The sequence below is a fragment of the Parastagonospora nodorum genome (assembly GCF_000146915.1).
Source record: "Parastagonospora nodorum SN15 chromosome Unknown scaffold_16, whole genome shotgun sequence".
NCBI lineage: Eukaryota > Fungi > Ascomycota > Dothideomycetes > Pleosporales > Phaeosphaeriaceae > Parastagonospora > Parastagonospora nodorum.
In genome coordinates, this window is record NW_001884564.1 from 675,296 (window position 1) to 696,872 (window position 21,577).

The 21,577-nt window shown below is 52.5% G+C and overlaps 11 protein-coding genes across 11 annotated transcripts; 4 read left to right on the forward strand and 7 right to left on the reverse strand.

Moving 5' to 3' along the window:
* The first annotated feature begins 100 nt into the window (after positions 1–100).
* SNOG_10263 (hypothetical protein) lies at positions 101–931 on the forward strand. Its single transcript, XM_001800490.1, has 4 exons — positions 101–207; positions 299–346; positions 434–630; positions 694–931. The coding sequence occupies exons 1-4, from the start codon at positions 193–195 to the stop codon at positions 818–820; spliced, it is 387 nt and encodes a 128-aa protein (XP_001800542.1). The 5' UTR covers positions 101–192; the 3' UTR covers positions 821–931.
* A 1,893-nt stretch (positions 932–2,824) lies between these two features.
* Positions 2,825–3,520, reverse strand: SNOG_10264 (hypothetical protein; the record flags this gene model as incomplete). Its single annotated transcript, XM_001800491.1, has 2 exons — positions 2,825–3,321; positions 3,439–3,520. The coding sequence occupies 2 exons, from the start codon at positions 3,518–3,520 to the stop codon at positions 2,825–2,827; spliced, it is 579 nt and encodes a 192-aa protein (XP_001800543.1).
* A 1-nt stretch (position 3,521) lies between these two features.
* SNOG_10265 (hypothetical protein) lies at positions 3,522–5,194 on the forward strand (the record flags this gene model as incomplete). Its single annotated transcript, XM_001800492.1, is given in 3 exon segments — positions 3,522–3,560; positions 3,919–4,964; positions 4,984–5,194. The coding sequence occupies 3 exon segments, from the start codon at positions 3,522–3,524 to the stop codon at positions 5,192–5,194; spliced, it is 1,296 nt and encodes a 431-aa protein (XP_001800544.1).
* A 1,676-nt stretch (positions 5,195–6,870) lies between these two features.
* Positions 6,871–7,499, reverse strand: SNOG_10266 (hypothetical protein; the record flags this gene model as incomplete). The annotated part of the gene is made up of 2 exons (XM_001800493.1): positions 6,871–7,348; positions 7,399–7,499. 2 exons carry the CDS (start codon positions 7,497–7,499, stop codon positions 6,871–6,873), a joined length of 579 nt encoding a protein of 192 aa, XP_001800545.1.
* Positions 7,500–8,714: 1,215 nt separating this feature from the next.
* Positions 8,715–9,665, reverse strand: SNOG_10267 (hypothetical protein; the record flags this gene model as incomplete). Its single annotated transcript, XM_001800494.1, has 1 exon — positions 8,715–9,665. The coding sequence occupies one exon, from the start codon at positions 9,663–9,665 to the stop codon at positions 8,715–8,717; it is 951 nt and encodes a 316-aa protein (XP_001800546.1).
* A 491-nt stretch (positions 9,666–10,156) lies between these two features.
* Positions 10,157–11,172, reverse strand: SNOG_10268 (hypothetical protein; the record flags this gene model as incomplete). The annotated part of the gene is made up of 4 exons (XM_001800495.1): positions 10,157–10,560; positions 10,612–10,687; positions 10,714–10,867; positions 11,015–11,172. 4 exons carry the CDS (start codon positions 11,170–11,172, stop codon positions 10,157–10,159), a joined length of 792 nt encoding a protein of 263 aa, XP_001800547.1.
* Positions 11,173–11,737: 565 nt separating this feature from the next.
* On the reverse strand, positions 11,738–12,636 carry SNOG_10269 (hypothetical protein; the record flags this gene model as incomplete). The annotated part of the gene is made up of 2 exons (XM_001800496.1): positions 11,738–12,589; positions 12,613–12,636. 2 exons carry the CDS (start codon positions 12,634–12,636, stop codon positions 11,738–11,740), a joined length of 876 nt encoding a protein of 291 aa, XP_001800548.1.
* A 461-nt stretch (positions 12,637–13,097) lies between these two features.
* SNOG_10270 (hypothetical protein) lies at positions 13,098–13,691 on the reverse strand (the record flags this gene model as incomplete). The annotated part of the gene is made up of 2 exons (XM_001800497.1): positions 13,098–13,303; positions 13,361–13,691. 2 exons carry the CDS (start codon positions 13,689–13,691, stop codon positions 13,098–13,100), a joined length of 537 nt encoding a protein of 178 aa, XP_001800549.1.
* A 1,663-nt stretch (positions 13,692–15,354) lies between these two features.
* On the reverse strand, positions 15,355–19,485 carry SNOG_10271 (hypothetical protein; the record flags this gene model as incomplete). Its single annotated transcript, XM_001800498.1, has 3 exons — positions 15,355–16,152; positions 16,207–18,598; positions 18,647–19,485. 3 exons carry the CDS (start codon positions 19,483–19,485, stop codon positions 15,355–15,357), a joined length of 4,029 nt encoding a protein of 1,342 aa, XP_001800550.1.
* Positions 19,486–19,588: 103 nt separating this feature from the next.
* Positions 19,589–19,982, forward strand: SNOG_10272 (hypothetical protein; the record flags this gene model as incomplete). The annotated part of the gene is made up of 2 exons (XM_001800499.1): positions 19,589–19,893; positions 19,949–19,982. 2 exons carry the CDS (start codon positions 19,589–19,591, stop codon positions 19,980–19,982), a joined length of 339 nt encoding a protein of 112 aa, XP_001800551.1.
* A 109-nt stretch (positions 19,983–20,091) lies between these two features.
* On the forward strand, positions 20,092–21,094 carry SNOG_10273 (hypothetical protein; the record flags this gene model as incomplete). Its single annotated transcript, XM_001800500.1, has 3 exons — positions 20,092–20,264; positions 20,362–20,740; positions 20,790–21,094. 3 exons carry the CDS (start codon positions 20,092–20,094, stop codon positions 21,018–21,020), a joined length of 783 nt encoding a protein of 260 aa, XP_001800552.1. The 3' UTR covers positions 21,021–21,094.
* Positions 21,095–21,577: the final 483 nt, after the last annotated feature.

Consider the following 21,577-nt stretch of genomic DNA (forward strand, 5'->3'; position numbering starts at 1 on the left):
GTACAAACCAATCACCACCGATCCGCCCCACCAGAACTCTTGGCGCCATCATACCCCATACCGCCTAGCCCGACCACCTCGCACCACGCTCGCAAAATTAGCTGTCGTCGCGAACTTGGACATCCTCACACACACACACCCTTTGACGCAGGATATCCACTTCTTTGCGCTCCCACACACACATCCCATACAATGGCTCCCGCAACCGTATGTACACCACCGCTTTGCTGTCCGCTGGGCTGAGCAAACTGCGCTCCCTCATGCATAGAACAGTAGGCTAAGGTTATTCGCAATGTAGAAGAAGTCCGGCGCTGCTGCCAAGAAGGGTCAGAAGGTGACCAAGAAGGTACGTCTCCAACAAAACCACTCCTGCGCACCATTCCAGGGAGATGAGTTATGAGGAGTGGGAGGCTAACGATGTAATTCGTTACAGTTCATCATCAACTGCTCGCAGCCCGTCAACGACAAGATCTTCGACATCCAGGCATTCGAGAAGTTCCTGCACGACCGCATCAAGGTTGAGGGCCGCACCGGTAACCTTGGCGACACCGTTGCCATCTCCCAGCAGGGCGATGGAAAGATCGAGGTCATTGCGCACCAGGAGTTCTCCGGCCGCTACTTGAAGTACCTGTACGTCTACGCCACACGAAAATGCGCATTTGAAAAAGACGCCATTCTGACAATTGGAAATAGCACAAAGAAGTTCCTCAAGAAGCAGCAGCTCCGTGACTGGCTCCGCGTCGTCTCCACCTCCAAGGGCGTCTACGAGCTCCGCTTCTTCAACGTCGTCAACGACGAGGCTGAGGATGATGACGAGTAAACGATTCGCTACGACACGAGCATGGAACATGATGGCCCGGACACTGAAAAGGGAAGGGGTGGTGTACCACATGGCATATAGCACGATCTGAATGAATTGTTGCACATGCCTAATTCTACGTTCCAGCATGCATACCGATCGTGAGATTTAGCAACCGAACGTCATACTGACATTTGCGGCCAGGAGCTGAAACAAGCTCAGCAATTGCGAGTTCCAACCCAACCCAGAAATTTCTGGAGCAATTTTGAGCAGAGATTAGTCGGGCCTAATTTGACAGTGGAGATGCTGTACCCAACCCACTAAAGTACTGTAACTCGACCTGATCATCATGATTTGCAAACGGTCCGTGGCGTGATCGAGCTAGTTGTGAAACTTACATACACATACTAGTACTGTACCTGTTGCTAGCTGTCCGGTGAGGATGCCTGCCAACATAGTGCTATCGTGAGATATACATGGTTGAGTAGTAGCGTCGTGAAACATGCCTGCTGAATCTAATCCGGTGTGCTGTACCTGTAGTGTGGATTCGTTGACAGATGAATACTTGGTCTGTACCTAGTTGTCATGCGAGAATTCGTTCAACATTGCGTGTTCGACACAGTTGAAGAGTGGATCAAAGTACTGATATGTCCCCACGGTGTCTCATGATACCTTTTACCAGCCATTGTGGCCTTCTTCGGTACTGCTGTAATGAGCAAACAGTCAGCACCGCACCGCACAAACAGGGAACTGTACGGATCTGTTCTGCGGCAATGGAGTGCTTGAGGTGAGTCAAAGGTCTATCGTCAGCACCGTCAGCAAATCCCTCTGTCTTGGTCGCCGGGTATAGTGGCCGGCAGTAATAAGTGAGGTGCTCAGTCCAGAGCTCGGCCGACGCCGCACCATGTTGGTCAGATTCAGAAGGAGAAGGTCCAGACGGAGTTCGGAATGCGAGGAGAGCGAGGATGCGAGTCCGAACACCGACCTTGAATTGCCGCAACACCAAGGGGTCTGGCTTGTTCCAGTGCGCAGGGAGTTCAGCCTCTTCACCGTGGAACGAGCTCGCCCGTGACCAAGCCAGTCCCAAGCTCCGTTGGTGTTCGACATCGGCCCGTTAGGAACCTCATCCGAGAGGCAGTCGAGACTTCAGACCCTGAGCCCCTGCACTACGGGAGAAGAGCCGCGCGAGTTTCTCGAAGCTTGTGCGAACATTCCACCTGGCGTGCGCGAGAATGGATGCAAGGTCAAGGGGCGGTGAGATGTGCTGTAATTGCGAAAGTATGGTGACATGGCACGTTCTGCAGGCGATTGGATGGCGACAGTTGCATGGTGAATTTCGACATCATATTTCACATGCCACGCGTGGCATACTGATGCGACAGGTTTGACCGACGGAATCTGAGGCTGATGGCCGGAAAGGCAAAACTAGGAACGTGTCGCATAGAACAACGCGATTTGTTCGTCAGATCCCACAACATTATGCGACCGTTGTCAAACATTTTCCCGATCTGGCTAGGCATGCTGCGCAGGCAGGGCAGAGCCTTGCTTGTGGGTGGCTAAGCGAGATATCGTGAGATTTCTGCCTTGGTGTTTTGGGAACCTGTCGAGCTTGGGGCATCAGATCCAGCGTCCGCCGCGTTCAGTTGCCATGTCGGGCCAGTCCGACGGTGAAGCTGCTTGCGTCTAGCCGCACGCGACGAAACTGGCACGAATGCTGGTTGCGATCGAGTAATTGCTAGGCAAAAGACCAGTCTGGTCCCTCAACATGTGGATGCCCTGACACGAAGTGCTCGCCAGGTACAGAAAAAGCGGGCCGGGTAAGACGCTGTAAAGGATCTTGGGAGCATGTGGAGCGCAGTCCTACCACGGGCACCAGTGCTTGGTGGACGGAAGCTGGAAAATTTTCGCAGCATTACCTAACGCCGGCGCCTTGGCATGTAAATCACGATGCTGCGAAAGCACGACTGAGGGCTGAAGACGTTGCACAATTAGCAACGTGCTCAGGATGTCATTGCAGGCGGGTAATTATATGGTCAGGTGGTTGCAGCCGCGACGATGCGCGCCTCGGTGATGAGTGGCAGAGGGTCCGGCATCGTGTTCTTCCACGGAGATGCTCAATTGCGCATCCATGATGTCGCCCTTTCGAGACAGGCACAACGCCAGCCAACGCCAGACTGCGGGGAACCGCGCATCACAACCGCGTGGACGAATGGTCATGGGCAGTGGGTCTGTGTACCGTAGTGCGTCGGTGAGCACCCCAGAGTTTTCAGTTTCGGTGGGGATGTTGGTAGGGTGGTAGAATGGTAGGATGATGCGATCTGGGATCCAAGGCCGTCGGCGAGCCACAGCGTGTTGCCCGGGCTCAAGCCACGACGTCGCATTGGCACAGGCTGGGTCAGAGAAAACTGTGATGAAACGAAAGTGGATTAGTGCGGTCATCAAATGGTCGGTCAGGGCGAGCGTCGTGGCCGACCGAGGGTACTGCGCGCGCGCTGCTGGTGATGCGTGTGCAGCTGAGCGTGCTGCTGTTCTCATCTCACGGTGATGCTGGCGTGGTGTTATTTCTCCCGAGGTCTACTCGGCGTCGCTACTGGGCGATCACGAGAGAAGCGGCAGGCCGTGCGCGCTTGCCTCCTGACCCGAAAATCGCGACATGCGCAGGGATCTGAGGCCGCTCCTGGCTAGCGCCGTGTGAGAAAAGCTTGGGTCTGAGTTAACCATGATGGCATGCTCGAGGCGCCCAGTCATCGATTTCTCTCATGTAAAACTTCGTGTATAGCCCTTTAAATAAAGTCCTGTGCTGCCCCAGATCTGCTCCTGCTCAGAGATCGTTCTTTGGAATATGTTCCTGCCGCAAAACCTTACTCACCACCTTAACTCTCACAAGATCAATTCTTGAACGCCGCATTCAGCGCCTCCACCCGTGCATATCGCCTCCCCGGAGATACACACTTTGCTTTAAAGTTGCTCTTATCTCGCAGCTTTTCCACCCACACCACCCACTCACATCAGCGAATCTCAGCCCTACCCCAGATTCTCTTATCATGCCCGGCCGTTTACTGTCCTCCCTCGCCAGGGTGGCACCTTCACCGTTGCCTAAATTGGACAAACCGTCAAAGACCCACACCGCACCTCTCTTCCCCCCAGTCTATTCCTACGAAGCTCCTGCGGTAAAGGGAACCAGCAAATCGCAAGAGTCGCTCGTCATGGACATCTTCAAGCGCCACGACAAGCACAATGCCGACAAGAAAAGCCCCAAGGCGAGTCCCAAAGTGGAAGCCCAGGCGGCCGCAACGCTCAACATGAGCGTCGAGTCTCCACCAATCGTCTTCTACAACAGCGCCCAATCGTCCACTGGCGCCATTTTCTCTGGCCAGCTGATGATGAGCATCCACGAGCCATACGTCACCATCAACAAGTTTGAGATGCGCCTACTGGCCATCGTATCCACCAAGAAGCCTGTTGCACCCCACTGTCCAGACTGCAGCGCTCAGACGACCGAAATCCACACCTGGGAGTTTCTGACGCACCCCGCGTCTCTTCGTCACGGGTCACACAGCTACCCCTTCAGCCATTTGCTGCCAGGTCACCTGCCCGCAACCACGCATGGAAACCTTGCCACTTTGGACTACTACCTTTCGGCGGTCGCTACCTTGGCCAATGGCGACAAGATCACCTACAGGCGCAGCATTGACGTCAAGCGCGCCATCTTCCCCGGACCCGAGAAGCACTCCATCCGCATTTTCCCACCCACCAATCTGACAGCTTCCGTGAAGCTGCCCCCGGTGATCCATCCGATTGGCGACTTCCCTATCGAGATGCGCTTGTCTGGTATTGTGCAGAACAAGGCCGATTCTCAGACTCGCTGGAGGCTGAGAAAGCTCAACTGGCGCATCGAGGAGACCCAGAAGTTCATTGCCCCAGCCTGCACCAAGCACATCCAGAAAGTTGGCGGTGAAGGTAAGGGCGTTCTCCACGAGGATGTCCGTGCCATCGCCAACGAGGAGGTCAAGACTGGCTGGAAGACAGATTTTGAGCGCGGCGAGATTGACGTCGAGTTCAACGCTGCCTGCAACGTGGCTTTAAAGCCGCTTTGCGACATGGACAGCCAGAACGGCATGAGCGTCAAGCACAACCTCATCATCGAAATGGTTGTTGCTGAGGAGTGGGCGCCCCTCAAGAAGCTCAGCCAAAGCCACCCCCACTGGTGCTGCACGCGTCCTCCGCACCCAGTTCCACCTCACTCTCACCGAGCGCTCTGGAATGGGCATTGCTTGGGATGAGGAGCAGCCTCCCGTCTATGAGGATGTACCTTGCAGCCCTCCCACCTACATGGACGAGTGCGAGGATCCAATGTCCGCCATCAGCTCGCGATCTGGTAGCTTCAGTATCTGAGTTTTTCTCTGCCCTTTCTTTCAAGTTCACATTATACCCCCGCGATGTCTCTCCACTCGCATTTCACGAATCTCCTTCACATGTTCTCAATTGCTTCGACTGCGGATCAACGGCACTATGTGTAGGATATACCCCATTTGCAACATTTCTGGCATTCTCATTGTTCATCACTACTCATCGATGCGGCGTTCCTGGGTTTGCGCTGGACATGCTTGAGTTGAGCCCATTGTGTGCCCCTCTTGCATTGTATGATCTTCCAGCTGGCGTTCCGTTTGTTTGGGAGGAAAAGTCTTGAAATAGTCGCATCACGAAATGGATACCTGATACATAATAATTAGTTTTAGTAGTAGAATCAAGACATGTCTACGCTTTCACATGATTCATTCAAATCCCATACTGTGAATCACTGCCAATCCCCACGTCGAGTACTGTTCACATCTGTATGTCCAACATCAAAACCCAGGATATCCTCTCAACAACGATATTCCCACTACCATCATCGCACTCCCACATACCACCAACCCTCACCGCCACCCAAACCCCATACAACTCAATCCTCACCACACCACCCGCCAAGCTCTCTTCAGCCGCACTAACCGTCCACCCCAGCGCTCCCAAACGCAGGGCCAGCAAACCAATGACACACAAAGTGGGTCCCTGCCTCGCCCTCCCAGGACCAGGGTGCGACGGCCCAACGCGCTGCCATGGGAAAGTGCACAATCTCGTGTTTCTGGTGTGATGCGATTGTTGCGGGATGGAATTGCCGGATTGGGAAGGGGGAGGCGGAGGCTCTGCGAAGGCTCGGATGGAGATGGAAGGGCGGTCTGGATTCTAGAGTGTTCTGTATGATGTGCGTGTGAGGTCAGCCGAGTGTTTGATGTGCATGGATAGGAGCAGGGTTTTGGGGGGGGGAAAGATCGTGATCGCGATGGGGGGCTTGGCGGGGACGACATGTCGTTGGGGTGGGTTGGAGGGAAATTCCTTGCGTCGGGTGGTCCTCCATTAACTCCATTGTAGGCACCTAGCTGGTCAATCCTGTGAACAACGACGTATCTGGCTTCGCTGATATCCTCACCATCTCTTTCTGCACCTTGGTCGTGAGTGTGTTTGGCTACAAGATTGTGCACGCATACGAATTCTGGTCCTGGATTCCGACAACAATCGTCTTCAGTACGTTGGATGTGCTGGTGAAGCGGGCAGTTCTTGAGCGCTGGGATGTTTGTAATGGCATGTGTTATTGCTTGCTCGGAAGTGTCTTGTTTCTGGACTTGGTTCGAGTGGGTTGACTGGTGAGGTTGTGAGGTGGGTGGTAGGTACATCAGTGACTTGCAGTGTTACTCGATTTCTTCTCTTTTCAAAATCGTCACCGTAAACTTTCTTTTTTTTAATAGCAAGGCTCGAAAGACTCGAACAGACGTGACCTCTAAAGCAGAGTGCTCGTTGTGTGAGTACCATGGAAGAGCAGGATCACTCACTTCACAATGCATGTTCAAGAAAGAGTCATTGTTGTCGTTTGTTACATTTGTCTCATCTACTGTGTCATTCTCCTATGAAGATCTCTAACTGAAGTTGAGGTCGCTTAACATGTTGCTGAGATTCGAGCCATGTTGTAGCTCAGTTTTTCTTCTCCGCCAATGGCCTAAAGACCGGTCCGCGTAGTCGAAGTAGATATGAATCTACTTGTTGCGGCAGTCGCAGCCGCAAGAGCCGGCACCGACGCAGCAGTTGCCGCCACGGTTGTAGTCGCAGTCGCGCATCTGGCGGCAACGCATCCACGGGCCCGATCCATTGCCTCCAGCCAACCAGCACCACGGGCCGTTCTTCCAGCCACACTCGCGCCAGCAGTATCCTCCATGGCTGCAGTTGAACGGAGACTTGTCGCTGTTGCAGACCAAGGTGTCGCGGCCGAAGAGCTCCTCGGCGGAAGAAGAGCCGGACTCGGACACGGCCTCGGGGGCGCGAACCACGACGTTGAGCTTGTGGGGCTCCTCGGGATCAGTCGAGGTGTCGATGGAAGGGTAGCGATTGCGGCCCTCGGGGTGCTCAGCGCAGTGACGGACGTCCTTGGGGTCGGTGCCCTCAGGGACAGCCATGACGCCAAGATCACCGCACTCGGCCTCCAGAGCGGCGTAGTTCGCGGCAACATCGCGGGCCCTGTTTTGTTTGTGAGTGATTGAAGTGAGGCGGATCAAGACGAAACTTACAAGCCGGCGTTGACGTTGGCCTCGAGAGCGGCGGAAAGCACACCAGTGACCTTGAGGCCGAGGAGGCAAAGGCCCATGAGGGAGCCAGAAGTGAACTTCATTGTCAATGGACTCGAAGTTGGTGAAGTGTTGGTAGTTGAGAGGATTGTTCCAGAAGAGATGGTAGAGGAGAGGTTGGAGTGGAGCGTAGAGAAGATAGAGGAGGGCACTGAGGAGGGATTATATATCTGTCGGCGAAGGGTATTTGGCGCTAGTAAGGCGCTCGGCCCTGTGATTCGTTTGCACGCGCGGTAGTGAAGGTTCTAACCTAGAAACGCGGGAAGTGTTTGCAGTGCGGCCTGGCGGGGCTCTTTGACGATGAGCAGAAGCGGGCTGAAAGGAAGAAACGCTCTGATAGGGAGCGATATCGGTCCAGTATGGACATTCACCTGAGGGCACTGCTGTATGGCACGCTACAATTGAGTCACGATCAGTCAGACTCTATCACAGATAGTAGCAGTCTGCACACATTCACCAGAGCAACGGATACAAAGTCAGAAACAGTTTGATGGGACACTTGTTTCGATCCGGATTCATTGCTAAGGTACATTAGGCAATTTCTTCAACAAGATCAGCAAGATGTGAATTACTCAACAAATATGACATTACTTCGACAAACGCGACCTCACTACAATGATATGTAGCTATGTGTAATACACTCAGCGCTGCCAACAGGGCGTACTACGACTGTTTTAGGCCTCAGTTAGCTACGCTACTGCCTATAATAGAGTGAATTACTTACGAAGGTGACGCTCTAGGTAAGGGCTACGAGCTGTACATCGTAGTACTGCCAAGATCACGTGTTCTCATCGTAGGAGGCCTCTAGTTAGCTAGAGGGGCTGGTAGAGGAGCTAGTTTTAAGCCTTTAGGAAGACGCTAAATAGATAACAGTAGGGCTCCTAGAGAAGGTAGCAATTAATTGCAAACGAGCGTTTTAAGATATAGTATTAAGAGCAAGAAGAAGGTAAGAAAAATAAGCTTATAGTAACGATTTAGGTGCGTACAGTTGCTCTTATATACCTAGGACGTTTACCTAGGCAACGCGCCTAGCTACCCCTTTAGGAGCGTTTGAGGCTCTTAGGCGCGACGACGCGTTACACTGTCCTAATTTTAGAGCAAATTACTAACAAAACTAGACTCCTTATAGCTGCCTAACGCCTCTAAGCTCTGCCTCTAGCCTCTATTGCAATTTCTAACAATAGGCCTGTAATACGACCTCCTAGACGATTACTATTACGCTTATAAGACCTACCTATTCACTCTCAGCTACTTGCTGCTTATATAAGCTGTAGCCCGTAGAGGACTACCACGGTAGTGCGCCCCGTTGGCAGCGTTGAATACACCCAGTCCAGCGGTGGCGTGTCAGCTGGTATGCGCGGTCGAGCCACGCACATGACTGCTCGACACGAAGGGCAAGTATGAGACTTCGACATTGCAGAGTCGTTGACCCAGCTATCTAGACACTGTTCATGAAAATAGTGGCCGCAGGTGGTGACCACTGGCTTCTGGCCCGCGTCATTAGTATCAGCTGTCACATCAGCGATGCAAATGGGGCACGGTGTGTTTGTAGGTACGCTCGGCGTAGACTGGCAGAACATTGGAATGTCAATCGGTGGGCCGACATTACGATACATGTCCTCTGGCACTTCAGGCAGCGGAGGTTCTCGCATTTCCACAAGCCATAGTGGAACCGCGACTGGACAGCCCAGCACGCTTGCACGCTCACAGCCGGATGTCACATGCCAGTGCTGGGAAAACGTCAGCTCTTTGAGAAAGGTAGAGCGCATACTGAGCAGTATTGCGCGAAACATGTTGCCTTTCACACTGAGATCGTCGCAGCTGAAAACTCGGCCGGCATCGGAAAGCAACCAAGCAAGCAGCTCTTCAAAATCGAGGTCCTCTGCGTCAAGTCCTGGAGACAGCATCCTGAGAGCATAGTGGAGCAAGGCGCAGTACCTAGATGTCTGGAAGGGGGTTCGCTCCACCCCATTCTTGAAGGCATCCAGGTCCCAACACCGCGCTATAATGTTGAAGAGGAGCGCACCAACTTCGTTATGGCGGCCGGTTCTGAGGGCATTTGCCATCACCCTGGAAAAGCTTGGTGCGCTTTCCCGCATCGCATCACCGAAAGCTTGCTCTTGCGTAGTAAGCACCAAGCGATGTGCTATAAGTTCGATTCGCCAACGTGGGCTTCGGTAGATTCCGGGTGGGGAGATCGTTCGGAACATGCTGGTGAGTGTCATTGAGTTATCTTGAATTTGTGAGATGAGATAACAACAGTGGTCGGGGAGCACTTTATAGACTGAGACACGGAAGAAGAAGGCTTGGAAGGGTCGATCGAACAATGTAATGTACAGAGAAACAGTGTAGCCGTACTACTTTTTCCTAACACAACGCTGGCACACAATGTACAGTGCTGGCCATTTTATGCACAATGACTCTCTCCAACAGTGAAAAAGCGACATTGTGGCCACCCACGACATATATTCGGAAACAGGTTGAGCAAAAAGTCCTTGGACGGACATGCAAAAGGTCAGTTTCGTAGACGTGGCTCATTAAAACGCATAATGTCAAGTTCTACAAAAAGCTACAAGTAACTCCAACAAGCTTGATACACCAACACTTCACTGAAATCAACGACTTTACTTAAGGCAAAAATTTCATCCAATCTGTCTCCGTCGTAAGTTCCCTACAGCTGCCGTACTTTGTGCATTCTCCCTCATCCCTCGCAGAGAACTTCCCGGTCGAGCGGGCACGTATTCGCGTTGGGCATTGCACTGTGGTTCACCCACTCATTCAGGCAGTCTTCATGGAAAGGATGTCTTGCCTGACATATAGCGCGTACCAATTCGCAGTTTACTGGGCCAATTAGTCGTTCATTGCATATTCCGCAATGGTCGTCTGGCGCGAACAAGTCCTCACAAGGCATGCTGAACTCTTCCAGTGGGATGTGTGGCCCAAGGGGCGTGTATTCGACGTTCGTCTCATCTGTTTCGTACTGCACCGGTGAAGGATGTAAAGTGGTGGCAACCTCCGTATGTATCATGACCATTCCCTGAGCCGAAGTGATGTGTGGTCGTGTTGCCGTGGTGTTATTCAGATCGTCGCGTTTTAGGTCCCGAGCTGTCATATTGGTCAGTACTGTATATGCTGCTCGACTCAACAACAACTTACCGTCGTCCCATCCCCACTGAAGCACTAGCATCTCGGCACATTGGTAATCGCCGTTGTGCGAGTTCTCAGCCACTACCTTGTACACAATATCGACAAACATACGTTCGATGTTGTCGACCATTGTTCGGTACTCATACTGACTGCACTCGATGATGGTGATTGGATCGGCGATGCTGTCAGCACATAAAAGTCGTGAATGATGCGTACGACATTCGCAAGTTCGTCTATGTCGACAACGGGCCATGCTTCGTTCTCCCTACAGGCAGTGGAAGTCATCAAGTATGCAGCCGCATGACCGCGGATGTGTGTAAGGTGAGTGTCAAGATCAGCGAAAAGAACGCGTGGTATGATGAGAACTTATGCGATATGGCTCACGAGACCTAAAAGCCATCCTACTTCGTACTGGTCTTCTTTGAGGTGATCGAGAGCGAGGAACAGACTGGGGAAGGCCACTTTGAGGTTGATTGTATTAAGTGGACTCATTATCGACAATGTGATTGTTGGGAAAGGAAGAGATATGAGCACAAGTTTTGAAGTAGCCATACCGGCAACGAGAGACATCCTGTGAAGTGAGACAATGTTTCGAAAGCTACTCCAGCAAGTGCTAGAAAATTAAAAAGTTAAACCAGAATGTCTGAAAATCGGCAGCCTCTCTCTGGATGAGACAATCTTAATTCCTATCCCCGTTAACCATGCTCTCACGCTCTTTCTACACGCCTGGCAAAAGATCGCTTCCAGAGAGACGAGGAAGGTTCGGACGCAGTATAAGTGCAGATGCAACGAACCGTCATGTAGCCAAGGTCTTCATCCTGATTGTTTGCCACCTTTAGGTGGGCTTTTCACCCTTTTTCTCTTGACCAAATTTCTTCCCACGCGGTCTTCCCTCGTATGCTCTTGCGTCCGCAGTCCGACTTGGGTTATCGAAGTCCGGCGTTACTGCTAGGGGCGCTGACTTGGCCGACATAAGCCACCCAAGTAGTTGTGGTAAATCGGGAATTATGATTCCACAAGTGTAGGAGACGTTAATGGGGTCCATGCCCGTGCAATCTGGTCCAAAAACCCATCCATGATGTCGACTGAATGCCGCAATTCGCTCGACTCGAAAGTCTCCAGGCCAAGTCAAAGATCATTTCAAACTCTTCACAACCCGGAAAGCCTCCGCGAACTCCGAAAAATCCCAATCGTCTTCCTCAACAGCATCCGCAAACCAGGCATCCTTGAAGTCTTCTTTACTCAGCGCCTCCCAAGGAGGCGTATGCATCTCCACCCTCAGACACTCTCTCAGTCGTTCATTTTGCAAAGGACATCTTGGCTGCAGCCATCTGACGGCATAGGCAATTCTCTGTGCCCTCGTCTTGTTGTACACTGCGAAGAATGCTGGTCGCCATGGCCGATGGTGTACATACCTCGGCGACGTCAGCGTGATGGTCACTGTTTCGACATTTGGATAGCGCTCTAGGGTGGCTGTTCCGCCGGAGATTATGCTAGGCCAGAGACGGCGCGTCCAGCCGTAGTTGACTTCATCGAGGTTGGTTTGGTAAATGCGCAAATCGGCATCGGCGATGTAGACGACGTGACGGACAAGTTGACGATACACAAGTGATGTGTCTATATCGTTGAGGGGACCAAGACGATAGATGTTTTCTCCATAGAAGACGAGACTACATTCCGCATGTAGCTGTTTACATGTTTGCAACATGGATAGAGCGATGCATCTTCCCAGGCGTTGTGGTTCGATAGGGCCTTGATTCCCATGACGAACGATGCGGGCTTTGTAGATTGGGCGTCGGTTGCTGTAGAGGTTGGGAGAGTACATGAATATGGCCCCTTCGACACGCAATGCGTAGCTGTAGATGTAGTCTCTGATCTCAAGAGGGAGGTCTAGGAATCCTGTCCTGTGTGGATCGGCCTTGTAGGATTGATGCCATTCTATGGAAGGATCCCGCTCTGAAATCAGCCGGGAACTGGAGACGCTGCACTTAAGACGGAAGGAACACTCACTTGCGACGTCATCTTGACTGCCATATCGTCCTAGAAAGAAGCTTGTTACTCGACAGAAACAACGGGCACAGTGGCTTTTGTGGGCAGGCTGAGAAGTGTCAGCTGAGAATGCGCCTAGGCCATTCTTGTGATGCCGGCAATACTGTACTCCGTTCCTGAGCGACTTCACATCGTCTTTGGAGCCCCACCAAAATCGTTAAAAGAAGGACCCTGTCCACTAGCTACATTGCTTGGTAGCGTACGTCACCCCCATTTGGTGCACTGGCCTTTTTAACATCAGTGGATCCAGTGAGGTCTGTTGCTTGACAAGGGCGAGCGGAAAATAATCATGGTTTATTTTCAGAAACCAAATATTGGCGGGGCCTCGGTTAGGCCACCCGCTCCGCGTCCTTACCCCGTCTCTCTTTCCTCCACGTTCCGTCTTATGATTTGCTCAATTTATGAACAGCGATCAACTCCCAAGGACCAGCTTTTTGACAGATATGCTAAGATCGCGTCTTAGACTTCTTCGAGTTGATTATCGGCTTATGAGCATCCATTTGACACCCTTCCTCGTTCGCTTTTGCATCACAACAGCTATACACAAAGCCCTCGGGATACTCTTTCCTCGCCCATTCCGAGTCGATTTCGCCATGACAATCTTCATCATGGTCTGCCCAGAAGTCACCTTCGAAGTCTGGCTCCGTTTCACCTAGTTTCACGTGTCAACTCAGCAATCGAAGACGGCAGTTACAAGCATAGTTCTTACCTGGATGCCACACGCACGCGTCGTCCGGGTTGTCCAGGACGTCGTATTCTTCTTGGCATTGCTCGCAGATTTCAAATCTTTGCAATCGCTCGTCTCGTTTCCTCTTCGTGTCGGTATCACCATCCGCACCCTGAACGACAAGCAAATGGTCGCACGCTAGCTTGAACGCAGCTGTGTTCTCCGTACATATCGCGCGCAGTACTGTCCGTAAGCGGTCTATGGTCGCGGAGTCGATGGCATCGTGCAGGACGGACGCATCCACGCTAATGTTGTTGGGCCTGCTATTTTCTGACGGCCGCGAGGTGTCGTTCATAATGGAGGAGATATCCATCTTGAATGATTAATCCACAAAATATGTCTTGTGGAAAAGTAGTGGGCTCGGAGTCGAAGCCGAAGTGACGTACCATGTTCACGTCGCGTAACCCCTGCCGTTCACGCTCGCGTATCGTGCTATGCCGAATACAGTAAAGTAAAGCGAAATAGGTCCGAAAGTTCAACGTCTTAGCCGGACGAGACATCGAGACGAAGACTTCTGCTCCGAATTTGTGAAATCCCAAGTCAGTTTCTTGAACATTCTGGAATCGATCGTGGAACTCGTCTTGTGCTGCTAGGCATCGATGAATTCACGACGCACGCGCGTGGTTAGGATAACGACTGAGCTTCGCACCTCCTTTTACGTCGAACAGATACCCCTGGTCAAAGCCCCTCCATCACCTTCCTCAACCTGAGTTGACCGAGCCGCTCCTGGTACTTCTTAAAATACCATTAATCAGGCCACCACCGGAGTCTCAAACCTATAACATTCACTACTGCTGATGAAGAACGGACCGGAGTACTGAGGCACTGACACTCTACATGCGGGTTCACGGTTTGAACCAAACGCTGCTCAGGACATATGCCAACCCATAACGACCCTATCCTTCGCCAACAGCATCACGTCTCTCGCGATCCCCACATACCTCCGGTAATGCTACCGACTGGCCGAAATCGGATCGTCCTCGCTAAGAATAAACCCTGGCCGTCGACCAGGATGACACAGCTATAAAAGAACCTCTTTAAAGACGTGGATATGCTAACAAGACGTCACCGGCACTTTTGATGACAAGATTAAAAGTGACAAGTCGTTTATTTGCAACCCCTAATTAATGACTGGCGTTAAAAATTATGTCCTATGACACGCAGCGTACCACCCCAACAGCATAACTACTCGAGCAATAATTTTTCCTGTATATTTGCAGCTCTGGTGGGACACTTGGCACACGCTAACACATGCTAATAGCCTAATCATTCGATCAATCCACACAGAAACAAAGCTATGCACTGCTCTCAGCATTTGAGTTATTTACAACTCTTCCCTACATGAATACTACTTCTGCCAGGTGACTAAAATGTCTGCAAATAGCTCCCAGCCAGCTCCCCACCAAGACTGTTTTATCCTACCGGAACTGCAAACAAAAGTGCACGACGACAGAGGATAAGCATGGAGTCGCTCCTCAAATATGTCCAGTGTTACAAGAGAACAGTCCTAGACACGTAAAGAGAAGTCACCGTTACCTTTGACAACGATAATGCAGCCGTGTGTCTTATCCAAAGTAGCCAATCTCACCTTATTTCACGTCAGGAAATTCATGTCTGACGAGACAATGTAACAAAAAAGTTGCACGTGCTCGCCCAAACGTGTTTTTGCAAATATTTGGCATAGCGAGTGACAATCACGCTTTCGAGATTAAAAGTCAACTGGTGTCGTATTCACTTTTTGCATTTGACCTCTATTCGTCTCCAATATCGCACGCCCAATCGCTAGCTATGCTAACACTACTCTGTGCTAACGCCATGCAAGTCTTTGCAAAAGCTCCCTCTCGAGCTTTGCTTCACCTCGTTGAGTCATTCGACACCAAGATCACGCAACATGTGACATGTATGATCGTAAGAGGCTGTCAAGGCTTAGGGTTAGTCGTCTTGTCTCTGCACCTTCAGAAAGACTCGGAACGTGACTAGCGATCACGCTCTTTCAGATCGTCTGTGACCGACTTGAGTCCCGCAGCATGCTCCTTGGACACCCAGTCCCAGTAGTTGGTCCAGACGCGGAGTTGTGGGTCGTCCTGAGTGGTGCTAACGACGCCTTCGGTGCCCATCTGCTTGTTCAGAGTCACGCTGGTCTTCAGAACGCCCTTTGCGCCTTCTTGGATCTTCTCGACTTCTTGCTTGACAGCATTCTCCTTGGGCTTGATGGTCAAGACGGCGCGGAAGTTGTCCGCGATAGAGTCGAGGCGCGCATGCACCTGGTCTGGTGCAACGACCATGAGCTTGGTGAGCATGAGGTTGCACAGGATGCGGATATCATGCTCGTCCGTAATACCGGCAACGATGCGGTCGAAGAATTCGGACACTTCGATGGGTGATAGCCGAGAGAAGGAGGTCTCAAGCAGAGCGTACAAGGTCTCGTAAGCACTCTTGCGGATCTCGAGACCGTCGTCGACCTTGTGCTTGAAGGGACCCATTTGCACTTCGCGAATGAGCTCCGGCTTGATGACAGTCTCCTTCATGGCTAGTGGAAGCAGCTGGTCCAGGGCCGGTAGGATGATGTCAGGCTTGTTGTGCATTGCAGAGTTGAAAGTCATGAGAGCTAAGCGGCGGTTCTCTAGGTCAGGCTCATTGAGCATTTGGACCAACATAGGCACAACGAGTGGTCGTAGATACTCGTCATACGCTTCGTCGGTGTCAGAGAATGTGTAGCGAAGCGCTGAGATGACCATGCCGCGCACGCTTCCTTTTCGATCGTTCAAGAACGCCTGTAGTTATTAGTCAGTAATTGTGCTGTTGAATCGCGACGAGTTGAGACTTACTTGAAGTTGAGGAAGGTACGTCTTGGGATCAATGATGGTCAATCTGCCGATGCACTCTGCGCCGATCGCCTTGTTGTCCTCCAGCTGAGAAGCAGCGATGAGGTTCTGCCACAGTGTGGACGCATATGGAATGATCTCAGACTCTGTGTCCTCCTGTTGGAGGATCTCCTTGATGGAGTGGAGCAGAAGATACTGGGGAGCAGAGGCCTGTCCCATTGTGGAGAGGATGATGGGGAGGTACTTGCTGACATTGCCAGCACCCGCTCGTCCAAGAGCGACGGCAGCAGCTAGAGGCACCTGTTCAGAGCGCGCATTGAAGAACTTGATGAACAGCTTGGGGTCGATGGGGGACTCTGCGCCGAGACGAAGAGCGGACTCTCCAAGCACAACCAGGGCAAGGCATTTGCGCTTGTCGTCTGGTGCTGTTTCGAGCTCTTGGACAAACTGTTCAAGCTTTACACCAACACTGCTGCCGCCATAGACGAGGAGGTTTCCAATCACCTTGCCGACAACTTCAGGATAACCTCCGACGCCGACTTCTTGAAGCAGTGACCGCATCAACTCTTGACCAGCGTGCTGCTCGCCAATCGTGCGTACGAGTTTGAGCAATGCATCTAAGGAAGTGCCACTGATTGAGCCCTGCACCACTTGACAAAGGGCAGCATTTAGTTGTGGTGTCATGATGCCTCGCGCGTCGTCCTTGACGAATGTAGCCAAAACTATCAGTGCGGGTCCCAGCAAGTGTAAGTCGACAGCAGCGAGTAGTGGTAACAACGCATCAACAATTTGTGCTTTACTCTGGCCATCCAGCTGACTCCGAGAGTGTGGGTTCAATGAAAGAGTCCGCAGCGCACTCAGACTTGCACCACGTAACGCTCGACTGGCCTTGCGCAGTTGTGCTGCAAGCTCAAGAGCAACACTGCGCACCCACTTGGCAGATAGCTCACCGTCGGCTTTAGTATGCGCAGCAATCGAGTCAATGGCACGAACGGAAGCAAGACGTGTAAGCTCATTCTTCAGGCGATCTCCCAGGAGGTCCAGTCCAGAGGTCCGCTTTTGGGACGAAAGTAAACCTTCGGTACCTGAGCTTCTACCCAGGAGTAGGCCTAAGACATGGAGAGCGCTCTTGCGCACTTCCAGGTCAGCATCGTTAGCAGATATCCGGTTTATCAATGCCTCGTATAGCTGCTCCACGTGCTCTTGATTGTGCGATCCAGACGATGCTGAGCGAGGCGGTGTCAGAGCCTTCAATACCTGCTCTGTTGCTGCAAGTGCCTCGATAGACAGCTTGCTGTACTTGTCCTTCACACTCTTGAGTAAAGCATCAACAATGGCCGGCAGGTATGGTTGGATCGCCTTGGAGGAATGTGTGTCAGCGATCGCGCCAATGAGCTGCAGGGCCTGCGTTCGAAGGCTGTTTGCTGTCGCAGAAGCGCTGCTTGTAGATCCACTCGTAGTTTTTGCGGCCTCGATGACGGGCTCGATGAGTTGGTGCAGGTACGACTCGAGACCTCCTCGCTGAGTAATAACGATATCCTTGATCAGAACCACAGAAGCCTGCTTTGTGCTGGGTGGACACGATGCCTGTTTGAGAAGCTGCGAAATGCCCTTGACAATATCAGGGCTGAGCTTTGAAAGGCTAGCCTGCGGGCCCACGGATGGTGTTGATGATCGTGCGGGTGAGTCGAAGCCCATGGATAAGGAAGAGTTCGCATGCAAATCGAACATGCTTGCATCGCTTCCGCCCCTGCGGCGCTTGCAACTAGGCGGAGGACCCATTGCGCCGCCTTGAGCATGCTCGTCTGCAAACTTGACGGGAGCTGGCCCATCGCCGGACTTTTTGACCAAGTTCGACAACGTTGCCAGGACCTCTAGTCGCACGGAGTCCTCCCGCTCTTTGAAACGGGTTATGAGTGCTGGAGCCACCTTGCTGTACAAAGTCCCATCTTCCAGAAGGTCGCCATTACTCCGAGTGGATATGAGAGTGTAGAGGACCTTGGTAGCGCATCTTCGGACCTTCCAGCTGGCGTCCTCATCGTCGTCAAAGCCAGCCTCTTCCTCGAAGTCGTCGCCCTCAAGCGGATCCTCGTCATCACTACCCATGTCGTCCTCTTCATCGTCGTCTTCGTTGAGCGCGTTGGGGTCGTATTTGAGGTAGCGTGTGGCAGCGTCGATGGTCTCGTCCGTGTACATGCGCATGTCCTGGGAACACGAGGCCAGGAAGCCTTCCAGCGCGATCAAAGCAGCCTCGAGGACTTCGTCGATCTCCGGGTCTCGCTCGCCCTCATCGTCTGATGTGTCCATCTCTTCATCTTGTTCTTGTGAGCTGAGCGCGCTCAGGACGAAGGGTGCTAGCGTTTGGAGGTACGGTCCGAATTTGCGAGGTATGGAGCTGTCACAGTCAGTTGTTGGCTTCACATCGCTCATGGAATTTACTTACCGAGCCATGGAGCCGAGGATAGTGATGTAGAGCTTTCGCTTGGTGCGCGTCAAATGAGGGTCACGGAGGAGCTCAATAACACGCGACAGGAAGCTGCTCAACAGCTGGTCGGAGAAATAGCCTGCCAGCGTGGAGATGGCGGTAACAGACTTCTTCTTCATCATGGAGCTGGCACGCTCGTTCTCGAGGATCTCGAATGTGATCTTTTGCAGCGCATTGATCTCAGCATCCTGCAGCATAGGACCAAAGCATCGTGCGACCTCGGTCAAGACGTCAATGGCATTGCTGTCAGTACCCTTCTCCAAGTCTACCTGTAGCATGCCCTTGGGAACCTTGGGCAGGCCTTGTTGTGATGGCTGAATGACCTGGTAGCCCACGAGGCGTGGGATCAACACTTTGCTGATCGCGTTGTATGCATCGAGGACGGGCCGGCTACGCGATACGCCGCTGGTAGCATGTGGGAGGGAGACGACGACCTCTCGGAGTGCCAGTGAAGGTATTGACTGGTCCACAGTGTTGTCTGTCTGCAGGTTGGAGAGCTTCTCGATCATCGGACACAGGATCTTATCCGGAATCTTGTTCACGAAGGGACCCAAGCACTTGACTGCCTGATTCTGCACCTCTCCATTCGTGTCTACCAATGTATGAAGCAGCCCCTCCACTGTCTTCGCACACGTGACATCATCGTGCTGGAGAAAGCCCGAGTGAGCTACCACGAGAATGTCGTGTAAATCGCTGAGGGCCATGAAGCGGAAGTCGGGATCTTCATCGTTGAGCTTCGGCAGCAGCTGGGCGACATTGTGCGCGGTCGGATTCGGCGGTACGGACGACGGTGCCATGGTGGCGGCGTGTCTCTATGCGGGAGAGCTCGATGCGTGTGAGGTGTTTGGGTGTTTGTGCACCTGCGGCGTGGCGGGGTATATCGCGGGGTCGTGGCACGCAATGTCGCAGAGACGGGATCGATTGAGGTGGGTGGGGAGTCGAGAAGAAGTTGGCGTGTCAGGTTTATATGCTGAGGCGGAGCGCGCTGCAGGCCGCCGTGAGAGTGAACAAAAATGGTCGCGGAAATGTCCCGAAGCGTGGTGGTTGCCTGCGCTGGCACTCGAAGCTCTAACCCTGCCCCTACAAACACTCCAATTGAAGCGCGACAGTTGCCTTGATGATCGTCCAGAGCTTCACTCAATTACGCGACAGGAAGGTTTCGCCTATTTTAATGCTGGGGAAATGCCAGATGCGTACCTGCCCAGGTAAGTACCCGTTCGCAATGCGTGCACGTGATGTAAAGAAGCTCGAGCCGCACAGTGGCCGACCCCCGGCTGTGACGTCGTCTTGGTGAAATAGCCAGACCTTCGGAGTGACCTGATCATCCATCGCGCGTCTCCATCAGCATCCATCGCCATCAATTGCTGTTCGCCCGTGTCAATTGGCCTTCCTACAGCTTCACCATGTCTTTCCTCCGATCCAGCGCTCTACGAGCGTCATCACTTGCGCGTGCTGCACGTCCTGTGCGCTCCATCCGCTCTGCCGAGCTCCAGCCATGGCAACGAGCTGTCCAGCGCAGGACATACGCCAGTGAACATGGCGCCCACGGTGCGACTCAAAGCAGTGAAGTCCCATGGTATGCCATACATTTTCTTTGATTAATTTGCGTACACTAGAGAAAAGCTGTCATGTAGTTCCGCCAGGATGAAGAGCACACGTTGACGGTGTCATAGGATGGTTGCTGCGGCTGCCGGTACTGCTACTGGTCTGTACTTAGTCTTTACCCAGGACTTAGGTCACGGTTCTGGACACGATGAGGACCACCATGCTGAGGCACACGAGACCCACGGCAAGAATGAGGGTCAGGATGGGGACGAGGAGTCCGGAAAAGAAGAGTCCAGTGATGAGGGCGAGGACAAGTCTCAGGGTGGACCGAAGGATGAGGCTAAGAGCAAAACGAAGAACCCTCCTCCAGAGGAACGCAACACTGAGCAGCCCGAGGATCCGAGCAAGCCCGGCTCTGGCAAGCCCGACAAGAAGAAGTCCGATGACTCTTCTGGGGATGCCCCGAAGAACGATGAGGACTCGCCTTCTCCCGATAAGCACGACAAGGTTCGTAATATTCAAGTATGCATGTTTTGACGGTTACTGACTGTCGTAGGCCGACCCTCGCGGCAAGCCCAAGAGCACCAATCACACATCAGGCAAGCAAGAGGGCCTCTCCAACTCCGACACCCACCACAGCTCGCAAATCTCCAAACAGGATGACAAGAGCAAAAAGGGCGAAGGTGTTGCTGAGACTGCCAAGCTCAAGGGCACCGTCTCGACAAACCGTCCTGGAGCGGAGAACAAGGAAGAGCGCGGCAAGGCCCAGATCGACAAGGACGCATAGAGTAGAAACTTACCCTGCCTCTCAACCATCTTGTATTCTATAGTACCCAATCGGCGACCATCGACTTCGTCGAATCGTGTATAATAATATGCGAATCTGAGATGCTCATATTTGAACGACATGCTTTGGAATAGCTAACTTCTTTTCGATACACCTCCTGGACAATAAAGTGCAAACAGCTTTCAGCTGGCTTTTGAACAACATTGAACATAAATTGAGCTGACCGGATTGTGGCGACGTCATCGCTAGTCTATGTTTCCAGTCCGAGATTTAACTACAGAGACATTCCACTAATGATTCGAAACTTCCGTGCGTTCGAGCCTCGTCAGATCCTACTGTGTAAGGGTCCAGATGTACTAGCCCCGCCCCACGTCATTGCTTCACGTCGCCCCACCACTCGCGCCCGCGAGCGCGTTTCCACTCTACACAAACACATCTCGAGCCTAATTCCAGCTTCTTATCAAGCATGTCAGAAAAGCTCGTGTCCATTACGGACCTGCCTCTCGACATCCTTGTCCTCGTCTTTCCCTACCTCCCTGCCAACAGCTTCCTTGCGC

What these genes read in the sequence shown, in the direction of transcription:
- SNOG_10263 (XM_001800490.1), top strand. An exon ending in GTCAGAAGGTGACCAAGAAG is followed by an intron (nt 347 to 433) that starts GTACGTCTCCAA and finishes AATTCGTTACAG; the next exon opens with TTCATCATCAACTGCTCGCA. An exon ending in GGCCGCTACTTGAAGTACCT is followed by an intron (nt 631 to 693) that starts GTACGTCTACGC and finishes AATTGGAAATAG; the next exon opens with CACAAAGAAGTTCCTCAAGA.